Genomic DNA, 23,631 nt, shown 5'->3' with positions numbered 1-23,631 from the left:
ATTGCATCGCATGCCTTGTGCATGCAATGCGATAAAAAGCAAGTACAAAAAGTATGTGCAGCACATACTTTTTGTACTGTGTGATGAGATGCCGTGGGAGCGAGCATCTCAAAGCACACATTGCGGCGACCAGAATCGGGAGGTGTATGGGTAGCTATAATCCTTAATAAGAGATAAATGCCAGGGTGATAAAGAGATAAACGTCCAGCCAATCACCTGCTAACTGCCATATTACAGGCTGTGTTTGAAAAAAAGTCAGTTAGGAGCGGATTGGCTGGACGTTTATCTCTCCTTATCACCCTTGCATCTGTCTCTTGCTAATACATCTGCCCCATTGATAGCAGATAAAACAATGGCAACAGAATGCATTATACACACACAGGCAGTGCCGCCAGAGGCGGGGCGGGCTGTGTATACTGCTGACTCCAGATCACAAAAGTGATGTACAGTATGGGATTGGGACATTAAATCTACATGCTCATGTTCCAAATGTGTATCAGACGCCGTCACCCATAAATAGTAGCAGCAGCAGCTCCCATCATATACAAAATGGCGGGCAAGCTAGTGTCTATATATTGCCGCTGTGTACTCGCGGGAGCTCGCATAGCCGGGTCTGCTCAGGGAGCGCGCACAGGTGGGGCTCGTGTGGGCGGGACCCGCGCATGCGCACTGCGCGCGGTAGTTCTGTCACTTCCGGCTGTTTGTCCGGGAAGCGGATTCGGTCGGAACGGAACGCGCGGATCCCGGTGACCCGGCCCACCAGCTGCACAGGCCGCCGCCATGGCCCGGGACTATGACCATCTGTTCAAGCTCCTCATTATCGGTGACAGCGGTGAGGACAGCTGACTGGGACGGGGGAGGTTGGGTAGCCCAGGGAGCGGCCTGCGGTGTCCGTACCGGGAATGGGGGAGAGGGAGTGACCGCTGTTCCGCTCTCCTTAGCCATAGCCTGTGCCGTCTCCCTGATCCCGGCCTGGCACCCCTGGGAAGCGGATACTGGCTGCTCCCTTATCCCCCTCACTACACAGAGCACAAGTAACGTGACATCAGCTATTGTACGGCGGATACACACCCTCCGCTGTCCGCCCGTCCTCTGTGCCGGGGCAATCGGAAACACTTGGCATTGGGATCGGCGCTATGGGGTCTGTTGCTGGGATCTGCATGCGCGTTGGGGTCATTACCCGTGTCCGCACTGTGGGGTGTAGGATCAGTCCTGTATGTATTATGTGGTCAGTATCGGATCGTCTCTCTGCTCCGCATACACATTGCACAGTAAATATTTGGGAGCTAAATGTTTCAGCTCACTCATGAAACTGTATTTGGGTCTATGGCACAGTTTGGGTTATTACATATACGGTTCAGTAACCCTTGGCGTTGTGCATTATCATATTGTATCTATAAATTAGGATCCAACCATACTGTAAGGAAAATAAATTGCCATGAAAGATTATAAGCAATGGGAGCTTTGCACAAAGGCAGTGAGTACATCCTCTGTACCACAGACATATCAGCCAGCCCATGTTCTGGTTACATGCCCCCTCCCAATGTATTAGCATGTTGTATGTAATTCATTTGTGTCAAGATATCAGTGTATTTATTTATTTACAGGTTCTTATATAGCGCAGCAGATTCCGTTGCGCTTTACAATAGTAGACAGTGTAATGTGAAGGTGCTTTATATAAATAAAATAATACATTTCCTTCCATCCCATACACCCGTTCTAGTAGAAATTGTGTACCAGTTTGTGTGTATCAAAGCTTTGCATACCAGTTTGTATGCCACCCATCTGCAAAGCCACTGCGCACCAGTTTGTGCACCACCCCCTGCATGGTGTTAAATAGCATGTCCCGTATTACCCCAGCTGCAAGTTATCTGTATTATGGCCTAGGTCTTATGCCCTAGGCATTATGTAACTGTTCAGGTCACCCCCCCCCCCCCCCCCCCTTCCCAGTCATTAAACACCACTTTAGCAAGTATTCAATGCCGTGGGCGAGTGGCGATAATGAGCAGGGCTTCCTGCGCGCTGTCACCACTTACCCTGTCAGTATTCAACGCACCCCCCTTCATACGCCAATTCCCCCTCGCTCTGTTTTTTGAGCGAGGGAGAATTGGCATATGCAGCTCCAGAAGCAGCGAGACTCGTGACTAAATACAGCGTGTTCGCTGCATTAGCTGCGGGTTTCGCTGTTTGGGGGAGGACGGCGAGGATTTCCACAGAACGTTGAATAGGGCGAGCGGTTGGTGAGGGGGTAAAACAGCGAAGATCGCTGGTTTTCTGCAATCCTCACTGTTTAACCCCCTCGCCGGCCGCATTGAATACCTGCCAATGTATGCTCCTGTGATCCCCAATTGCCTTCTTGGGGAGCACCGGAACTGTAACATAATGCATGTGCATTGGCCTCTGATTATATATTTGTTTCTAAATTATTGATGGGGTGATTGTTTTATTTTTTGAGGGGTGTAGCTTAAACAACAATCCCACTTTTCCTATTTTTTGCTTTTATAATAATAAACTAAAACTGACAGTAGATATTTACAGGACAAGTCCGTTGTTTTGTGAGCATAAGCTGGCCGTACATTAGAGCGACTAGCTTGCAATCATGAATACATGATTTCCCTTGAACTCCCCAGCAGTCCTGAACCCAGAATTTGGTGCATTTTATGACAGTGTGCCATTGATGCATCCTACAGTTGCTGCTTGAGATCGGTCGTCTTACGATCGATTATATGCATCAGTGTCCGGGAAAATGCCATTCAAAAGACATGGTTCGTATCAACCATTGAACAACCTACTGCATGTGCAAAAACCCACTCGTGATCTGCACCCAATCATTTCTGATCATACGTCAGCACGCATGATCTGAGGATCGTCCCGCAGGACCGCGCATCATACCTAAACACCTCACGATGTGCACTACAAAAACACAGTGCATCGCACAACCCATTGAAATTGTGCATTCGGGACTGATGTATACACCACACAGAAGTTTATTTTTAATTTTTTAGGAGTCTTTTAACCTACTGGTATATTTTTGTATTGTGAGCGGAAACCTACGCAATAGTGTGGCAAATATACAAACTCTACACAGTCAGGGCCGTGGTCGGAATCAAACCCATGACCTTATTGTAACGGCCATATTCTTGCACCCAAATACAAGTGGCTGCATGAAGTGTTTTCTCTGGTGCTTAGTGCCAGGAGGACTTTATGTAATGCGTGCCTGCCACTAGCGCCAAGCCCCAAAGCTCTACTTCAGCCAAATTTTTCTGCTCACACCTTACGGTTTAAATTATTTAAACTGTTTACAGTCCACATTAGTAAAAACATTACTTTGAGATTGCCAAAGCTGGTCAAACATGACTGCATGTAAAGAAGACAGGGGGCTGATGACGCACAGGCGTGTGCATCATTAACGCTAAATGATATGTACACAAATATTGTTAACATTATCATGTTTATTTTAAAAAAAAAATCGCCTAATGTGTACCCAGCTTAAGTAGGTACCGGAGTCTACAAAGTACACCAGACTGTCACCTGTGTACTTTTAAAAAAGAACATAAAATCTGGTACATATGTAAGCCATAGGGATGCCAGGGATCATAATGCCAGCGCAAGCTTCCCAACTACCACAGGGAGACTGGCGCAAGTAAGCGAGAAGTGCTTCCATCTGCTCAGACTGCTGAGAGTGAGCGCTAGATGTCAGGGTCAGGCTATGAGGAGGAGGGTAAGGCTGCGGTTACACACTTGGAGGGGGTGAGGAAGCATTAGGTACAGGGGTTAGTGTTGTTATGAGTTATAAGATGGCGGCTAAAGGTTGACAGGGTTTAGGTCAACACATGAAATTCATGTATTGTTGTCCGGAATTTCGATGTTAGTTGACCTGGACACTGTATTAGTGTACCTCGTCCCCTCACAGGGATTGATATGAGATCCCGGCGTTCAAAATCCCGACGGGGGAGCTTGGATCGTCATACAGCGGGCCCGGTGCCTTGCTACGCTCATCACACTAATTTATTCTCCCTCTATGGGTGTCATGGTCACCCACGGAGGGAGAAAGTGTTGGGATTCCGGCAGTCGGGGATTTGAACTGCATCCCCCCTCACATGGTGTGTTGCACTCACCATGCTTTGGGTACACTATTCTATTCTCGCCCTAGTGGGTGGTAGTGTATGAAGTACCACCTGTCGGCTAAAGTTGGCTAAAAACAAATGACGACCTTTTGACTGTGTACCTTCCCATTGTCAACCTAATGCTTGTCGACCTTAGCTGACCCAGTGCACACGATTTATTTTATTTGCTTATTTATTAACAGTTTCTTATAGAGCGCACACATATTCCGCAGCGATTTACAGAGAATATTTGAACATTCACATCAGTCCCTGCCCCAGTGGAGCTTACAATCTATATTCCCTACCACATGTACACGCACACACAGACATTCTAGGGTTAGTTTAGTTAGGAGCCAAACAACCTACCAGTAAATATTTGGATTGTAGGAGGAAACCGGAGTACCTGGATGAAACCCACAAAAGTACGGGGAGAATATACAAACTCCACACAGTTAGTCATGGTGGGAATCGAACCCATGACCTCAGCTCTGTGAGGCAGTAATGCTAACCATTAAGATATCATGCATACTGTTAAGTACATATCGCCCAGTGTGTGCACAGCTTAAGCCCGGTATAGTACAATTCAAAGTGATGTATGGCAGGTACTTCTGCTGTGTAGCAGTAGAGGTGTCCTGGAGATTAGACATGACTGTATTTGGGATTGTAAATTTATAACATGTTTCTCTTTGAGAAGAAATTGTGAACGAAAATAAGACACTATTTGCCTAACCTCTGTCTTAAGATTGTTCATCAGGACATTAATGCTATATTTTACTCATGTAAACACTGCCACACCTCGACAGACTACCACAGCCATTACATGTTATCTGACATTGGCCTTTCTGGTGTAGCATAGGCTACTACTGTACTGTACATCCTCACTGATCACCCAGTCTCCACTGTTCTGATATCACCTACATTGTAACATCTCTAACACATTGTATAATATGGACAACGCCAATATTGTTAACGATCCCTTGAAACCGAACAATCCGTGGGTAAACACTCAACGATGTAGTTAATAATATCAATCGGTGCTGTCACCAGGAACCCCAGCAAACATCCAGTCACTGGCAGTATCATTGGATTGCAGGTTCAGACGATTTGCGTTATGGCTAACAATACGCGGGAGTGCACATAGTAAACAATATAGTGGGTACACATTGAACCATCGTTACCATATCATTATCGTGCAGATCAGACCGTGTCTAGACAGCTTTAGCTCACCCTACCCATTGTTAACCCTTGTTTTCAATGCTGACATATTTAGTCTACATTGTTTATCCCACATTTTATGTATACTTCGGCTTTCCTCACAAATCACATCACAAATCAGCCTCACTAACCACCCTGAAAACTTCTATAGCAGACAAGACTGACTATTATGGACTCCTGAGTTTGACACTCGTGGATCTGGACTTGTTTGTGTTGTAACAGTGAGAAATCAGCAGTGGAAATGGATGTTGGCAGGGCTTTCACTATGGCATCTCTATGCTGCTGTGCTTATAGAGGGGAATAAGTAGCTGTGCTTTGTGGCTTTTCTTTATATTTCATACCTTATGGAACATTGTCTGTCTTTTCATTTGTACATCAGACCACAGTGGCCCTCCCTTTTAGACCTTGCAAACATGGCCCTCTTCCCTTATGTGGTTTTCCTTTCTGCCCTTAAGGTACCCATTCACTAGTGTGATTTGTGCACTTTACATCCGATTCTGATGGATCGTGCTGAGAAATCGGATGAAGTGTCCTATCGCGTGTCTCTGCTGTGAATCAGATGCATGGTACTGTGCACAATGGATTGGAGCCAGCGATTTGCAAGGCCTGCACTATAGATTTATCAGATCCCGCAGGCCTTGCTGGGATGTCATATGATACATTGTATGCAAAAGGACCGCATACAATTTGTCATGTGATCCAGCAACCTGGGAAACTGTTGAGCGGTTTAAGGGTGAGTGGTTGTGACTTATCCCCTCTGAAAAGTCACAATGTATGAGGGACTGTACCCTTTTTTTTTTTTTCTTAATCAAACTCTTAGATTCTAAAATTAAAACAGGTCCTCAATTTAGGGTAAAATAAGTGCTATAGCGCATATTTGCAATCACTGCCATTCAATTGTTCATTTTTTTTATTTTGTTTTAAAGTGCTGTTGGTGGACATATTTCATGCAGTCTCCTGAGGTGGCAAAAGTATGCAGTTTGGTTTTCCTACCTTTAGATGGCTTTAGCCACTCTAACTAAATCTAGTCTATTTGGAAATACCAAATACATATTAGGATCCCAAAAACAAATGAATTGCACCCTTAGGCGCCCCTTTGTCATGTGCCTCAAATTATTCCTGAACGCTGTTTGCAATGTGGCTGGGCGCATTATCCTGCTAAAAGGCCGCTGCCACCGGGGAATACCATTGTCATGATCAGGTGTACTTGGTCTGCAATAATGTCTAGTTAGTTGATATGTCAAACTAACATCCACATGAATTCAGGACCCAAGGTTTGCACATAGCATTACACTGCCTCTGACAGCTAGTCTTCTTTCCATAGTTCATCATTGTTCTATTTTTGGGGCAGATGTATAAATGAGCGTTAAGTGCATATGCTAGTTAACTTAGGGGAATAGCGCTTTTTCAGATGTAATACCGGCACACCTAATGTGCTCTAGGGGCAGCCTGCCGTTAACGCTCCGTGTTGCTGTCCCCTTCAAGCCCCTTAGCAGCACGGGGTGATGTATTAACAGCCTCCTAGGTTTTAAGTTGCCCCGCTGTTCCGCCAGCCCAGGGCTATTCTATTCTATTCCCACTGCAGGGGCAACGCTAGCCCTACTTCTGTCTCCACGTGAGATATCACAATAATAGTGAGATTTTGCACATGCCTAGTGAGCCGGTCCGGCTGGCAGATACTTCGCTTCAGTCTGAACTGATGCCTGGACTCCAGGAGGGGACATCGCCTTAGGGGGGAGTTTGAGCTCCCCCGCTTTGGCGGACAAGATGTTAATACATCTTGTCGATGTCCGTTCCTGCTTTGTCTCATTAATGATGCAAAGCAGGAAGTACTATCATAGCGGCACGATAATACATCTGCCACTTTATCACAGGTAAACAATGCACATGGCCTTCCACAAAGATTTATAAAAAAACCTTCTTTTTTCCATTGCTATAGAATCGAATCAACTTATTGGCCATATGTGCTTGCACACACTAGGAATTCTTTGTGGATATACAGTGGAGCATCAAGCAGGGATGAAGGGGGGAGGCATTACATGCGGGGAACACATGCCTGCCGAGCAGCACAGCGCCTAGGCAGCCATCAGCGACGCCACTGGTCGCTGCAGCAGCCAGGCAGGTATGATCCAGTCCTGATACTCACATGTCCATTGTTGGGCTGTTCGGTCAGCACTGAAACCCTATCCTGCCTGCGGCTACCATTAACCAAACTACACCTATGTACATCTCGTAACTTACAGTATCTCAAAGTATCTCCCAACCATACCTCTATGCTTTTCACAAGATCTACGTGCCTGATCCACACATTATTCGCTTCCATTTATGGACTTTCTTTGGGTTGCACACACTCTGTGGAATGCCCTCACATGCACAGTTCCTGTAGTATCCAAACCTTGGAGTGTTCCCTTAAAAACCTGCTCTTCAGGCAAGTTTATCAAATTCCAGAACCACCCACATAACCTTCATACGCTTTTCTATCCAATTACATTCTCTCTGTACAGTCCAACATATTTGCACTTATTTTCTCTTTACTTCCCATGCTCCTGACCCCAGGCCAACATTGTTGGTGACCATATCATACTGCCCACCAAGAACTTGTGTTTTATCACTGTTTGCCGGGCTAGAAAATAAATCATAGCTGGCATTAACGTTTTCAGCAATATTTACAGTCGCTGTTTTGTGAGATCAGACCATATGAGCCATAGTAATAGGTTAGGTTTCAAATTTTTAGATAGCTTAACCATTAAAAAAGGTGACCAAAAAATGTAGTGATCAGTAGCTTGTCATTCAAACCTAGAGGACAGTGGGGTCTTCTATAGACAAGTATTTGGTGGCGTTAATACTGTAGCTATGACTTTTTTTTTTTTTTTTATATTGTTAGTCCAAAATCTGTTTCCACATAAAAAACATTTTTTTTTTACTGGCCTTGAAACAGGATATTATTTAATAAAAAAAATCTTCATTTTATGAATATTATTTTCTTATATTGGGAATCTGTTTAGGAAATAAGGGAGCAATTCAATTGTTTTCCCTGCGGCTACCACTAGTTGGCGCAAAATAGAGCAATTCAGTTGATGCACCGTTTAGATGCCAGTAAGCCATGTGTGAGACAATTCTTCTCCATGTGTCCTGAGGTGCAAGAAGAAATGTGTGTAAAGTCTGCGGTTCAGGTGCTCAAACCAGAGTTTGTTTGTCCTAATCAGGACTTTTTATGGTTTAAGCCGCCATTCGCAGATGAACCATGTCAATTTGATAGCACAAAAAGTATGGGCCACTCAATTAACTAATATTTCAACTGGGATTTCAGCCTTAAATTTAGTGACACTTCAAAAACAACACTTACTTTAATTTGACATCCAACCATGTAAATAAGCTGTAGCGGTGCCCATACACGGTGCGATCACATTGCATGTAGTTCAAAACACATGGTGCGCATTGCACGGTGTATGGGCACCTTAAGGTGCTTTATGTGTTTTCACAGTTACAAGTCTTAGTAATGTTTTACACTACCTGACCAAATGTTTTACTAGGTGATTTCAGGCTGAAATCCAATTAAAGTATCAAGGGTTATGTTGAATGGATTTATTTTTTTGACCTAAACATTTTGTTAATACATGTGTGTCTCTTTATTTTATTTTTACAGGTGTTGGAAAAAGTAGTTTACTTCTAAGATTTGCAGATAATACATTTTCAGGTAATTATTACTTCTTTTATCTGTGATATGGGATCTCACCACACTTTTTTTTTTTTTACTGGCCTTGAAACAGGATATTATTTAATAAAAAAACATCTTCATTTTATGAATATTATTTTCTTATATTGGGAATCTGTTTAGGAAATAAGGGAGCAATTCAATTGTTTTCCCTGCGGCTACCACTAGTTGGCGCAAAATAGAGCAATTCAGTTGATGCACCGTTTAGATGCCAGTAAGCCATGTGTGAGACAATTCTTCTCCATGTGTCCTGAGGTGCAAGAAGAAATGTGTGTAAAGTCTGCGGTTCAGGTGCTCAAACCAGAGTTTGTTTGTCCTAATCAGGACTTTTTATGGTTTAAGCCGTCATTTGCAGATGAACCATGTCAATTTGATAGCACAAAAAGCAATAGGGTTAAGCGCAGAGCAACTATGAATTTCTCCAATGGGCACCAGTTAATTTGACCTCTAAAATAATAATGAATCACTCCCTCACTGGTAACTCTACATAGTGAGGGTTATTCTGGTTCCACTCTCAAAGGCACAATCACTCTCTACTGGACAAAGCCATGTGCATTGCAGGTGAGGCTGATGTAACATGTGCAGAAAGAGTTAGCTTTAGGTGGGGTTTGTACTACAAACTGATATCTATATTGCAGTGTAAAAATAAAGCAGCCAGTATTTACCCTGCACAGAAACAATAAAACACGCAAATATAACTCTCTCTGCACATGTTACATCAGCCCCACCTGTAGTACTTATGGTTTTGTCCATTAGAGAGTGAATATCCCTTTGTGAGTTGACCAGAATAACCTCCAGTATCTTGCCATGCTTTGTGTACATATTGTCAAAATGTGAAGTGTTATTATGTTTGACCACTTCACTGTTGGGTTACTACAAGTGAGATGTACTAATGGACACGGTGCCTTTTTGTATTATTGTTAATGACTAACTGTTCCATAACTTTATATTCCCTTATGGAACCTTTAAGCAGACACAATCATATCTGATGACCTGAATTGGAGTATTAAGCTGTGTGTGAGGAGACTGATTTGTCTCCCATCCTTACAGATTAATCTTCCTTTCAAACACACATCCCATACCTACCTTGTATTGCATCCTTACATAGTACAGCGCGCCATTATAGCATAGCATGGTGAATTAAGTTTTTGTTTATACTGAGCTGCTGCTAATGTGTTTTTCATGTTCATTAATGCGTGAAAAGTAGGGGAAATAAGTTACCATAATTGCTTTTAAAACTGTATTGCTTTCTTTAATATATGTTTGTACATCTCTTCTAACTTGTGTTAATATTCGCTATAGGCTCCAGTTGCTGTAAATCCATCAGTCCCAGCATTCCCTGCCACAGTTTTAGAATTCCCTAATAGCAAAATTATTGCAGGGAATGCTGGTACCTCCAGTTCAGCTGGAGAGCCACGGATTAACCATGCCAGCACTATATTATTATTATAATCATTATTAAATCGCACTGTGTGTTTTCCCTTGTGATGCGCGCTCCTGCATAGTCCATAACCCATGGCAAAATAGTATGTGCATGCAGGTATTATTAAACTATATTGCATGCACCCTGTAATTGACTATTGTAGTGTAGTCAAAAATCGCATGAGGTTCAAATTGCACCTAGCACACATCTGACCGTGTCTGGGCACCATTAGATGGGAGTATCCAGTGATGTTTGGTCCAGTTGTGGCTATTAATTACTTTTTGTGGCGTCCTAATAACGGACACCCTCAATAGATTCCACAGTATGCAATTTTTTACAAGGGCACTAATATTTTTTTACATTTGTACTTTAGTGATAACTGTATATTAATATTTTTTATAATACTTTCCTTACTTTGTGTGATTAAGTCTGATTGCTATGCTAGGTTCAATCCTATTAGTCAGTCTAATTGAGGTGTGCTCATTTTCACCTTGTTGTTAATTCTCAATGGTTTGCTTTTTAATTAAGACATTTAAGTGATACCCTTTTTCCACTATGGACCCAGGAAAATGTCAGGTCTATTACCGGGTCACACCCACTGATGAGTGTTGATGTGCATTAACCGAGGATATGTATATCCACGGAAAAGGGGGTTGTATTAACTATTTAGTTAATTAATTTGCTGTATTAACATTTAATTGACAAAATTGAAATAACATTCTATATACTGTAGTTCATTCATGAATCTGTTTAGCTAAGCTATGATTATGGAGGAGCATTTATATATACAAGGAAAATAGTGGTCTCAGCTAGACACATATAGGGTATCATTTATGTCTTCCTTTTCCTTTATAGGCAGCTATATTACAACAATTGGTGTTGATTTTAAAATCAGGACAGTTGAAATTAATGGGGAAAAGGTGAAATTGCAGATTTGGGATACTGCTGGCCAGGAACGGTTCCGGACCATAACATCAACGTAAGTTTCCGCTGTGAGCAGAAGATAATACAGATGGTTACGTCTGGGTTTTGTCTGATGTGGATTTCATTATTACAGCTGTAATATTGCAGCTATTTACCTGTGTTCATACATAGCCTGTAATGTCCTGGAAATACATTGTACAGAAAACATGGCTGCTCAAAATCGTTAAGTGTGTATGGGCCTTATCAATACCTGTCTTGTTTAATTGAAATCCAGCTTTTTTTATAAGTAATAAATCAGTCTAATTCTGTAAAAAAACATGGTTGTGTAATGCACCATATCCATAGGGGACCTGTTCTTTGACCAGTTATTTTGTTATTATGTGGTGCAGCTTTTGCCTAAAACGTATAGATCATTTCCTGATTGCCATAAGAGTAATCTTTGTGATTATCCTCTAGTAATAGTAATTCCTGATATTTTAAAATTTTCCTCTCCTAAACCGTACATGCAGAAAATTATTCTTAATGTTATTTACACTGATATTCTGCAGGATTAAATACTAGCTGCATCACAGGGGATATCAAATCTTGGCACCGTTCCGGATTTTATCCGTTTCCCCCTTTACGGGGATTTATGCCACCACTTCTATGTTTAATTGCATTTAATCAGAGTCCTCTTGTTGGGAAGATGAAAACTGCCTGCAGCACTCCAGTCCTCAGGGAACTGTTACACTACATATGTTCCAGGTCTGCTCACAGAATCACAAGTGATATTACTGCCAATACCGGTGTGATATTATTGAATACTGAATGGGATTTGGAAAACATGGCTGGCTATAGGGTTCCTGTAGGACTGGAGTTGGGAATCGCTGGCCTACAGTGTGGTTAACATTATGCCCTTTGGCTTTTCAATGTTTAATCCTTTGTGGTTTTTAGAACATTTCTTTTTTTCTTACAGATATTACAGAGGAACGCATGGTGTCATTGTAGTTTATGATGTTACCAGCGCAGAATCTTTTGTTAATGTAAAGAGGTGGTTACATGAAATAAATCAGAATTGTGATGACGTGTGTCGGATATTAGGTAAGCTTCCTCTCTCTACCCAGACTTTTCTCTAGTACCCTATTATTTCTGTATATAACTCCTATTTTCCCCTTAATTATTGAAAGTGGGCAATAAGAATGATGATCCTGAGCGGAAAGTGGTGGAAACGGAAGATGCCTATAAATTTGCCGGGCAGATGGATATACAGCTGTTTGAGACTAGCGCCAAAGAAAACCTAAATGTTGAGGAGGTTTGTAGAAAGATTGCTCTCTTGATTTCTACATTAGAAATAGTGATGCCAACATGTTGCCGTTTGCAGTCTTTAGAGATTTCCAACCTTTAGTATTGTTTGTGTCATACTAGCACTTTAGAGGTCATATTAAATACATTTTGCATCTATTTTCCCAAGTTAAAGCATGCAGGTATTCACTTGCCCACTCGGTATAACCACAACATTGTATTTTTGCTCATAGGGTTAATTCAGATATCCATGTTAGCTAGTGCCTCAGGGCTAATTGCATTCTGGTAACTGCGTCATACCCAGAACTTAATCAGGGAGATGCAGTTTACTATGATTAAGCCTCGGACATTAGTTGCAGTAAGATGCAGCTCTCTGGTAAAACGCCCTCCATTGAATAGTTCTGTACACATAACCCAGGAGCTGCATCTGCTAATTGAATTCTCCCCAGAGCAAATAAGGGGACACAGTTCCTTACAAAGTTGGTTTCCCTCGACTGCTAAAGAATGCAAAATTGTATTAAGTGTTCTTGATTTATGAAGCATTTTTCTTAACCAACAAGATCACCATATTTTTTAATATAGTTCCGATTATACCTGAAAAAACTGTTTTGACTTCAGTGTTCAGTTTCCTCTATATAATGTAGCTAAAAAAGAGAATCATTATTTAAACAAAATAAAAAAACATAAGTTGAAGTTTTTGACTTCTTTTTGGTGCAATCTGCATGGACCGCTATGTGGGGATAAGTTTAGGAAAGGCGCTTGTCCTGGGAGAAACAGGCACTAGGTCTCTAGGATATGATTGGTTGCTAAGGGCAGCATCTGTACTCTATAAACTCGCACTTCACTCAATTTACACAAGATTGAGAAACCCTGGTTCAACATCTATTGACTTTCTTTATCATTGCTAGTCTTGTATGTTACATACCAGCTACTTAACATGATTCAGAAATAGATGTCCTAAGCATAGTAAAAGCATATCTGAAATGCTTGGGACCAGGACTATTTTTTAATTCATATTTTGGTATTTGATACCCTAAAGAGAGATCTTGGAGGTCGGACCCAAGTGTAAGCGTAAATTGAATTTAGGCTTTGTATACACCTTATACCCACAGCCGGAAGGACATTTTGTACATATTGAAAATGATACTTTAAAAAATATAAGTATATATTGACTTTTTCATGTTCATTTTGTAGATGTTTAATTGCATTACCGAGCTAGTCCTCCGAGCAAAGAAAGAGAATTTGGCAAAACAGCAACAACAGCAACAGAACGACGTGGTGAAATTAAACAAAAACAGTAAAAGGAAGAAGAGATGCTGCTAGGTGCAGGCACAGCACAGAGAGGCTGCTCTCAATCTGAACATTCGTTCCTGGGACGAAGAGTAACTGTGCCACGGGCAGTGCCCAGCTTTCAGGGGTTGGGGCATTTTCTCAGTTTTGTGCTGTTAATTTAAGAAATTTCTCAAGGTTTTCTATTGAGGCGCTGGCACCTTTTTATTGCTGTGCCAACAAGGTGTTGTGGATCCTTGTCATCCCCTTGTCACCCCTGCTCTCCTGGAGCGTCTGCTAGGAAAGGACAATTGCAGTGCCTACCCCTTGGACTGATTAACAGGAGTCTGTACATACTGTATATTGCGTTAACCAGCCTCGCCTCCCCCTCCCTATTGCTTTGGCTTTAGCCTACCGATCGCCAATCTGTCACGAAACATGAATATGAACTGATCAAATTTTTTAAGATTTAGGACAGTTGGCATCTTAACCTCTGCTTGCGCCTGGTTTCAGTTCTGCCAATTAGGGTAAGATTCACTAGGCCTTGCTGTTAATTTGCTTCCCTGCTGTTTAGGTTTTTTCTTTTGACAATATTTAAAGCCATGCTAACGAAAACCGGCATCTATTACATTGACCATTGCAGGACACACGACCAAAAATGTATTTTGTTTTTATCAGAAGGCTGAATGGATCCTGAACTGTTAGCAGTCATTTGTTACTATCTAAGAACCATTATGTGAATTTATGAGAAAAAAAAGACAATATTATGGGTAAAAAAAAAAATCTGCCAAATTTTTGTACCATCTTGTTCATAAATAGGAACAAACTAATAAAAATGTGAACTATGGGTCCTGGATTTAAAAAAAAAAATGTATAAAAGTGTCTGTGTCTATAGAAATTGTTTCAGTGGAGAAACGACTATATTACTAGCTGTAGTATGCAGATGGGTATTGACGATCTCGTCTCTTCTACAAAGGCAGGCACAAGGAATGTGGAAAAATCATAGAAATATTTTATTTCAGAGTTTACAATAAAAAGAGCATAAATTTGTACTAAAATATGACATTCTCTTTATATCTGTTAATATTATAAAAGAAAATTATGTAATATTCATTATAAAAATTCTGCTTCTTCTATGTACATAGCGCATTTCTCCGTGTCTGAGCTGTAAGGGACAGGGGGAAACTGTTCCTCTGTACTGTGCTCTGTCTGGAAGACCAGAGGTAGGGAGTCTGTTCCTTGTAATCAGCGCAGCTGGGGCCCTGTGTACATTGATAATACCTGCTAGATTTCATTATCAAGGAAGCTATGGAGTGGCTAAAAAGAGATGGCTCTAAAAAGTGCAAGGTGGATACAATCCACGGAACAAAGTGTTATGTTTCCACAATATAAAATCTGAATGGAATCAAAATAAATACAAGTAGATTAAGTTGTTTAGCATGTGTGCTAAACTGGATACTTTCTAGTAATGGACATGCCAGATCTCCTCTTATCTCTGGCTGCAAGAATAGTCCTAATGGGGACTTGCTCGCCCATAGCTTAATGTATCATTAGCGATGTCACGCTCAGCTTTCTTATAACCATCACAATGCTTTTCCACAGTCTAGCTATCTGATAATGTTTGCCGTGACGGGTAAAGCAGCTGTGCCCTCTGAGAAGTTTCAGCAGTTAATACTAGCACTTTGTTTTCTTTAGAAATGAAAAGAGGCGTCTCCCTTCTGACGCGATGGGTTCCTCTCCTGGCTCTGTGCGATTCAGAGTGGTAACTTTGCCACAGTGTTTGATTGGGTGGCCAGTGGAGAAGGAATATGCAGATTGGCTCCATTCCTTCTGGTGTTTGTCCATCAATTGCTGGTCAATGACTCTGTGCATGTCATCCTGTTTAGAGAAAAAAAAATGAATAAACCATTTTATATTACCGTGCACATATTGCAATAGACAGAATCCAGCTACTTCTTGTACAAAGTGGTTGGAAAGATGCAACAGGTATAGACACACATGCAAATAGTAATAAATCTATTCTTCAATTTATTCTAAATGCTATATGAGATAGGTGCAAATATAAATTATGGCTTAATAATGTAGTAAAGAATGGAATCTGTTATACTTCTGGTATGTATTGTGCAATACTTCAGCATACAGTGTATATAACTATTTATGTTCTATTAGCAAAGTTAATGTTTTAATGTTTTGGTCGTTTTACAGCAAAAAAAATAAAAATTTAACCGTAGGCGGGGGAGGGGGGGGGGGGGGGGGTTTAGAGAATGATATTTCATTTAATCTGCCTTCTGCATTTGTGCCATTCTCTCGGCAGACAATTTACTAATACTGGTTAAAAGCTGCTTTAACTCTGAGGGCAGTATTCAATGAGAAAAGTTCTGTGTTTTGTGGAGAATTTGTGCTTTGTTCGCCTTGGACGGAGCATTTTGCTCTCCAAAAGCGAGCAACCCTATTCAATGTGAAATATTCTCTGTCTTTCTAAATGATTTTCTCCGTGTCTCTCCGTGTAGCAATTCTCCATCTTTTGATGGGGAGCTGGAATGTGAACTTTTAAACTAAAAAGTTTTTTTTTTTAATTTTGGTGTCAAAAAATCAGTTTTTTTTTTCTGTGAGGGGGCATGTTATTTTTATTCATGTGCTTATAGGGGGGGGGCAGCCTGTGCTGCCTGGGTCCAGGAGAGCCCCCCTCCCCTCCACATTCCTCTGGAGCAGCCAGGGAGACTATAATCTCTCTGGCTGCTTCCGGCTCCCTGCCAGCTCCCTGCCGCGAACGCTCGTCCGCTGCAGGGGTTAAGACTCGCCGCCAAAACATTGAATAGTGGGAGCAGGAGGCTCCGGAACATGGAGAGCGAAATAAAACGCTCTCCATGCACGGAGAACTTTCACATTGAATACTGCCCTGAGTGTCAAGTAAATTTGTCAAATAGTTGTAAAAATTGGCAAGTGAACATTTTTATTCATCATAATGACCTGTAATGTTTACCTTTTTATATAGGAAATCTTGTTTTACTCAACAATTTTATTTGCACGCATATCACAAATCTGAGCGATGCTGACATTTTTAGTGGATATTTTGCATGTCTCTCACAGATGTTGACACTCAAAGGGTTAAAAAAGGTAACCTCAATTAGCTTCTAACTTCCATGTCACAAGGTGTGTTTGATAAATGACATGAGCTGGTTGGCTGGTACTTTGGGGGTGATTATGGTTGGTTTGCTAATGGCAAAACCATGTGCATTGTAGGTGGGGCTGATGCAACGTGCAGAGAGAGTTAGATTTTGGTGGGGTGTGTACTACAAACTGATATCTCTCTATATATCTATATATATCTATCTCTATCCTTTTTTTTTTTTTTTTTTTAAAGGGGCAATCATTTACACTGCTAAACCAGATTGATTTTGCTGTGTAAATGATTGTCACTTTAAAATAACTGGAGATTTCTTACCAAATCTCTAACTTTCTGAATCTCTCATCTTATTACATTTTACCCATGCAGTGCACATGGTTTTGTCCATTGGCAAACCAACCTGAATGTTCCCCTTTATCCTCATCCAAGGCTTAATATATAGAACTCTGTGTATCTTTGGTTTCAACTGGCTTTATATAGAGCAAATCTATAGGTGGTCAATTTTCAATTTCACATCAGCCAGTGCTACAAATTGAGGGGCGAGTAATAAAGGCAGGGTGTAGTTTATTCTATAAAAGATCATTTATTAGGCTGCTACTTTATCAATCTCCACTTTAGGTCCCTTCAAGGCTTGGTAAATATTCCCTTCTGTGACAGCTGTATCTGCCTCCATATATTTATATTATTTCTAAGGAATATTACAGTACTGCAGTCTACTATTCTCATGTAATCCCCAATGGCAACACCACTGGTTACACTGAAGAATTGCTGGCTTGGGATAGGCTATTATCGTATGAGACGTACAATCATATTAACAAGTAAATGTTCTTAAAACACTAAATATAGTAACATTATGCACTATTCACCATAATCATTAATAACTTACAGTAGGATACAGCTTATAGTTCCTAAAGACAATTGTAGGCAGCAAGCAATAATTTAGGGACAGTCAAACAGCCATAACACTGGTGGTTCCCGAAGAACAACGAAACCTTCCCACCATTGTGTGTGGCAAGAAGAGTAATGTTACTTATGTTTGGTATGTCATATTTCAGTGGTTATTGCAGTTAAGCTAGTTTTAAGCCTTAGGACACTGACTGCAGCAATTCTGGTACCTGCGTAGTGCTACATACCCGAGCTGCTTAGCAATTCACTGAATTCAGCTACAAAAGATGATATTCATCTTTCACAGATGCGGCCAGAGGTTCCTGCTCACTTCAGCTGCAGAGAAGTACTGTAACAATAGTGGGATTGTGATTGATGGATGTCTGGTCTTTGTACTCTACAGTGTGGTGTTGTGAAACGTAGATGGTATGGATGGGTTTTGCACATCTTGTTCTGATTAATCTATCACACCTCTACAGGGATAACCACTGTTTTTGTGAAATGAGGAAGATGTTTTTGGATCGAAGGCTTAATGGGGCTGCTTGTGCACTGCAGCTTTCTATATTCTTACTCTGGGCAGTATTCAATGAGAAATATCGCCGTGTGCAGCGAATCCTGTTTAGGATTCGCTGTGTTCCGGAGGGCTGGCTGCCACTCGCTCTCTCCATATTCAATGTCGGAGGGGCGAGTAGCCCCTCGCGGCGAATCTTAACCCCTGCAGCGGACGAGCGTCCGCGGCAGGGAGACGTGGGACGGTGGCAGGCAGGGAGATTGAAGTCTCCCTGCCTGCCCCAGAACGTATGTGGGGACCGGGTATATTCACTGCTCCCGATCATGCATATGTAATGATCGGGTGCAGTGAATATATGAATATCTAATGAGCGGCCCGGCCCCCGGCCCCATGCTGGCTGCTCTGTGTAAAAAAAAAAAATATATATATTTTTTTAAATTAAAATATATATTCATGTGCTATAAGCACATGAATAAAAATAGCATGCCCCTTCACAGAATAAAATTCCTGATTTTTTGACACCAAAATTAAAACAAAAAAACTTTTATTTAAAAAGTTCATATTCCACTTCTCCATCAAAAGATGGAGAATTGCTACACAGAGAGACACGGCGAAAATCACTCAGAAAGACGGCGAAAAGTGCACATTGAATAGGGTTGCTCGCTTTTTGAGAGCAAAAGTCTCCGTCCAACGCGAGAAAAGCACAAACTCGCCATAAAACATGGCAAATTTTTCTCATTGAATACTGCCCTATAACATTATTGCCAAGGGCCATTACTGTTCCAATTTCTCATTTGACTATTGGTGTGCTTTACTGGGAAACCTAGGGGAGGGCCCTAATCTGCACACCATAACTAAATATAATGAGAGGTGCTATTCCGCTGAGACTTTTGGTACCAATCAGAGAGAATGCAGGTGCGCCATTCAAACATTGCAGATTAGAAATGCAAACCATTTTTGCAATTAAAAAGGATTTGTTTGTTTTTTTCCCCATAATTTTGATTTTGGCCATGGCTATGGGCTTACCTCCATGTGCAAGTAACTTCATCATCCATAAGTCTCTATCATTTTAATGGTGCATACACACTGGACAATGTATGCACGTAAAGACAATGGTGACCAATTTCCCTTGATCTTCCCCAGTGTTCTGATGTGGTACATACATACTGAACGATGAACTAGGTAGACTCGGTGTTTCTGAAAGATATTTGAAATTGACCTGCCTGCACAGTTGACTAACAACGTTGATTAACGAGCGGTGGGATGGCACATTACCGTTCGTAGCATACACACTGAACGATATGTTGACCAATATTGTTCAGCAGGTCTAAAATTAATGATACTGGTCCAAAAATTGTAGACTGTGTATACACCTAAGGGTTCAATGCTAGAGCCTGATGGGTAAGCCTATAATGTTGGCCACGATTATGCAAAAGAAAAATTACAATTCTAATTAGTAATACACTGGATATATGCAATAAGTCAAAATGGGTTAAGCTTGTTTGCATCTGCCTCCTGTCTTGAGGTAGTTCACTAAAGTCTAAAGCCCCGTACACACGGGGGAGATATATTGCTAGCAATATATTGATGAGCATTATATTGCTCTGTGTCTCCTGTTCATCAGCGACCAGAGATGGTCGCTGATAAAAAAGAAACTGCCGGGGGAGCCTGGCAGTGGAAATCAGCTGGTCGGAGGAGCATGTTCCTGTGACCAGCGATCACTACAGGGGTAAAAATGTGAGCGCGCACTCGGCGATATATCGCCGGTTGCACACTCCCATCGCGGGCAATATGGCCGCTCAGCGACCATAATTCCCGCAATATTACACAAAATCGCCCCGTGTGTATGCACCTTAAGAAGAATCTGGACTGCCTACCTTTTTCAGGTACTGGCTGAAGGTGTATACACACTGTGATGTAGGCTGTGGCCAATTTTGGATATGCGATTTACCCTTAAAGTGCATGGAGCTGATTTTGGCTACATGTACTTTCGATTTCACCATATTGTTAACTTAAACCTCTATTTCTTGGTAAGGACATCCATATGTCTATCCCATGCATGTTTTAAATCATTCTACCGTCTTATCCTCTACCATCTCTGATTAGAGGCTATTCCACTTGTACACTATCCTTTCTGCAGTTATTTATCCTCAGATTTCCCCTGAACCTGCCTTCCTCTAGTCTCAATGCATGTCCTCATGTTCTAATACTTCTCATTTGAAGAATGTTTCCTTGATATATTTGAAAGTTTCTATATGTCCCCCCTCCTTTCCCTTCTCTGATCCAAACTTTACAGAGATTATGTTAGTCTTCCCAGGTAAGTTTTGTGATGTAGAAATGGACACAGTACTCTAGATGAGGACGTACCAATGACCTATACAGTGACATTATAACTTCTTTCTTCTGCTGATTCCTCTCCCTATGCAACCAAGCATTTGACTTGCCTTCCTCATTGCTTTGTTACATTACTTACCTGCCTCTTCACTAGCCAGTTGGAACACCACAGACCTTATATGTTTAAGCCCTCTGTTTTTCCCATTCTATACCACATCTCTTGGCAAACTAATCAGCTCCTTGGGATTTTATTTGTACATGGATGATGGTAAAATCTACCTATTCTTCCCAAATTTGTCACCATCTTGGTCTGTGTTACTGAATGCCGTTCTGCCGGTTTCACCTTGGATGTCATCTAGCCACCTTATATTTCCAAGACAGAATTAATTATCTTTATTATTAACCTGATCTCTATCATTGTGGGGAACGCTATAATGTAATCCTAAACAACAAGCCTGCTGCATAGGTGTCATCCTTGACTCTGAACTGTCTGAACTTTTTTCCCCACATTCAGTCAGTCTCAAAATGTTGTTATATGTATCTAACAAACATCCAAAATACAGCTATATCTTACACAAGACACTGCAAAAACAAATCTCCAGTATGCACTCATCTACTGCACTGATTATTGCAGTAGTCCTCTTGCTGGTGATACAAAAAAGAGACTCTCACTACTACAATTCATTCTGATTGCTCGCTGTGAGACTTATCATCCTCACTGTCAGTCCCTTCACTGGTTACCAATGTTTTACTGTATTCAATATAAAATACTTTTACTAACGTACCAAACTACGAAAATGTACATCTCTTCGCTTATCTCAAAATATCTTCCAACTCGACCTCTTTGCAAGATCAACGTGTTTCATCAACACTTATTTACTCCCATTCATGATTGCAGGACTTTCTTTGGGCTGCACCCACTATGTGGAATGCGATCCAATACACAATAAGGCTCTGTTCTAGTCTGAAAATATTTAAGCATTCCCTGAAAATTAACTTCTTTAGACAAGCTTATCATATTCCAGAAAAAAACATCACACTCATAATAAACTGTATTCAATTACATCCCCACTGCACGGTGCAAACATAGTGTATACTCACAGTTTCGCTTAATATCCTCCTGACCCCAGGCCAACATTGCTGGGTGACCATATCATACAGCCCACCTTTGCATTCTGCAATGTAATGAGTAACACCTACCCTTGTTTACAGGGGTGGCTCTACCACTAGGCATCTTTAGGCAGCTGCCTAGGGCGCCAGGATCTGGGGGGGCGCCCTGCCTATCAAAAAATCAAGGATGTCTGTGGGGATCCTTGTTGTACTTAATGCAGGTGGTTGCTGTGGAACCTCTACTACAACCTCACCTCCATACTTTCTCTTGAGGCATACTTCCCTACTTTGCTGCCCTCTCTTCTTGTACTCTGTTGTGGGTGGCAAAGGGGAGGGTGCTGGGGGCCTCCAGAGAAAGCAGAGGTCTTGCCCACCTACCTGAGGGGCTGGGAGGACCACTCAATTTTAGGAGGGTCCCTGCCATTCCAGAATGTTAGGCAATTATGCATTAAGGGGTTGGAAAGTGGTTCTTGGTGGCAGTATGGGGGGGGGGGGGGGCAGTAGGTTGAAGTTTTGCCTAGGGTGCTGAGAAGCCTTACACCGGCCCTGCTTGTTTATCAATCCTTGTATATTAATGCCTATTTCCCTATAGATTGTAAGTTTGCAAACAGGGCCCTCATACCTCTATGTCTTGTTTTATCAACTTTTTTCCCCAATTGTAAAGTAGTAACAAAATTTGCTATGCTATATAAGATTCTGTTATTAAGCACTTTGGTGGTATGCCCGCAAATTTCTCAGGCTGAGCTGCACTGCAGGAGAGGACTCTTGTGAAATTTCCAGGCATGCCACTGTAAAGAAAGGGTGTGCCAGTGCACCCTCTATAGTCACACCACTGGCCAGGAGTATGAATTCTTCAGTTCAAGGCCAAAATCTCACCAGAATGGGGAAGAGATTCTAAGTCCGAAGATTAAACATTGACCATTTCATTAGCTCTTAGGTTACTCAAGATGGTCTGGGAATTCACGCTGTAGATGCAGGTAATCTGGGTCAGAAGATGCAAACAATGGCATCGACACAGCCGCAAATCAGAGGGCAAACACACACAGGGTTTTGGAAAATACTTTCTGATGCCCATTCCCTTCCCCAAATGACACTATTGGTATGCTGTGTACACACGGTCCAATTTCCTTTCCGATGTTGACGATATAGTCAACATCGGATCGGCATCGGATCAACATCGGATGCAGATCGCAAGGGTTTTAACCCTTGCGATCCCGATGCGCGTTCACGTAACGGAAGCCAGAAAGTCTTGGCTGCCTTGTCTATATAGTGCAGATCTGCACTATATAGTCAAGATAGGATGCAAATCGGATGTTCCTTAAGATCCTATCCACGATCCTATCTGATCAGATCGTGGATAGGATCTTAAGGCACATCTAACTTGTGTACACTCCAGTAGACAGGCAAAAGGTCGACCTTTGAAAAAGGTCAACATGCATTAAGTGTCGTCATAGGTCGACATGGACACCGTATCAGTCTAATGCGTCCTCTTGCTACACTCGCCATGCTTCGGGTACACTATTATATTCTCCCTCTGGGGTTTATCCTGCTTGGTACGGTGGGACCGTATACGGGCGGATCGGTTTTTTTTTTCATCTGCGTATGCGTATCTTTCGCAATGTGCATATGCGGCGACCTCACACCGCTCACGGATGAGTCTCTCCGTGCGAAAAAACCTGTCCGCAAGAGCACGGTCATTGTTGGCGGCAAGTGAGCGTTTTTATGGCAGCA

General features: G+C 41.8%; 2 protein-coding genes across 5 annotated transcripts in view; one reads left to right on the top strand and one right to left on the bottom strand.

Moving 5' to 3' along the window:
- Window positions 1-621: 621 nt before the first annotated feature.
- On the top strand, window positions 622-14,991 carry RAB35 (RAB35, member RAS oncogene family). Its single transcript, XM_083147098.1, has 6 exons — window positions 622-832; window positions 8,968-9,018; window positions 11,315-11,438; window positions 12,339-12,463; window positions 12,550-12,674; window positions 13,859-14,991. Exons 1-6 carry the CDS (start codon window positions 781-783, stop codon window positions 13,985-13,987), a joined length of 606 nt encoding a protein of 201 aa, XP_083003224.1. The 5' UTR covers window positions 622-780; the 3' UTR covers window positions 13,988-14,991.
- BICDL1 (BICD family like cargo adaptor 1) overlaps window positions 14,924-23,631 on the bottom strand; it is a 74,445-nt gene continuing 65,737 nt past the window's right edge. For 2 of the 4 annotated variants that reach the window (XM_083147066.1, XM_083147074.1), the window contains one exon: window positions 14,924-15,811. In XM_083147066.1, coding sequence (XP_083003192.1) covers window positions 15,608-15,811 — 204 coding nt within the window. In that variant the 3' untranslated portion in view covers window positions 14,924-15,607. Of the gene's footprint in view, window positions 15,812-18,347; window positions 21,755-23,631 lie in introns of those variants that run through there. The other 2 variants (XR_014444463.1, XR_014444464.1) reach the window with 2 other exon arrangements.

This window comes from Crinia signifera, chromosome 1 (assembly GCF_055691185.1).
Source record: "Crinia signifera chromosome 1, ASM5569118v1, whole genome shotgun sequence".
NCBI classification, from domain to species: domain Eukaryota; kingdom Metazoa; phylum Chordata; class Amphibia; order Anura; family Myobatrachidae; genus Crinia; species Crinia signifera.
Note: the sequence above shows the minus strand (reverse complement) of the source record. Positions and strands in the feature narration are given on the sequence as shown.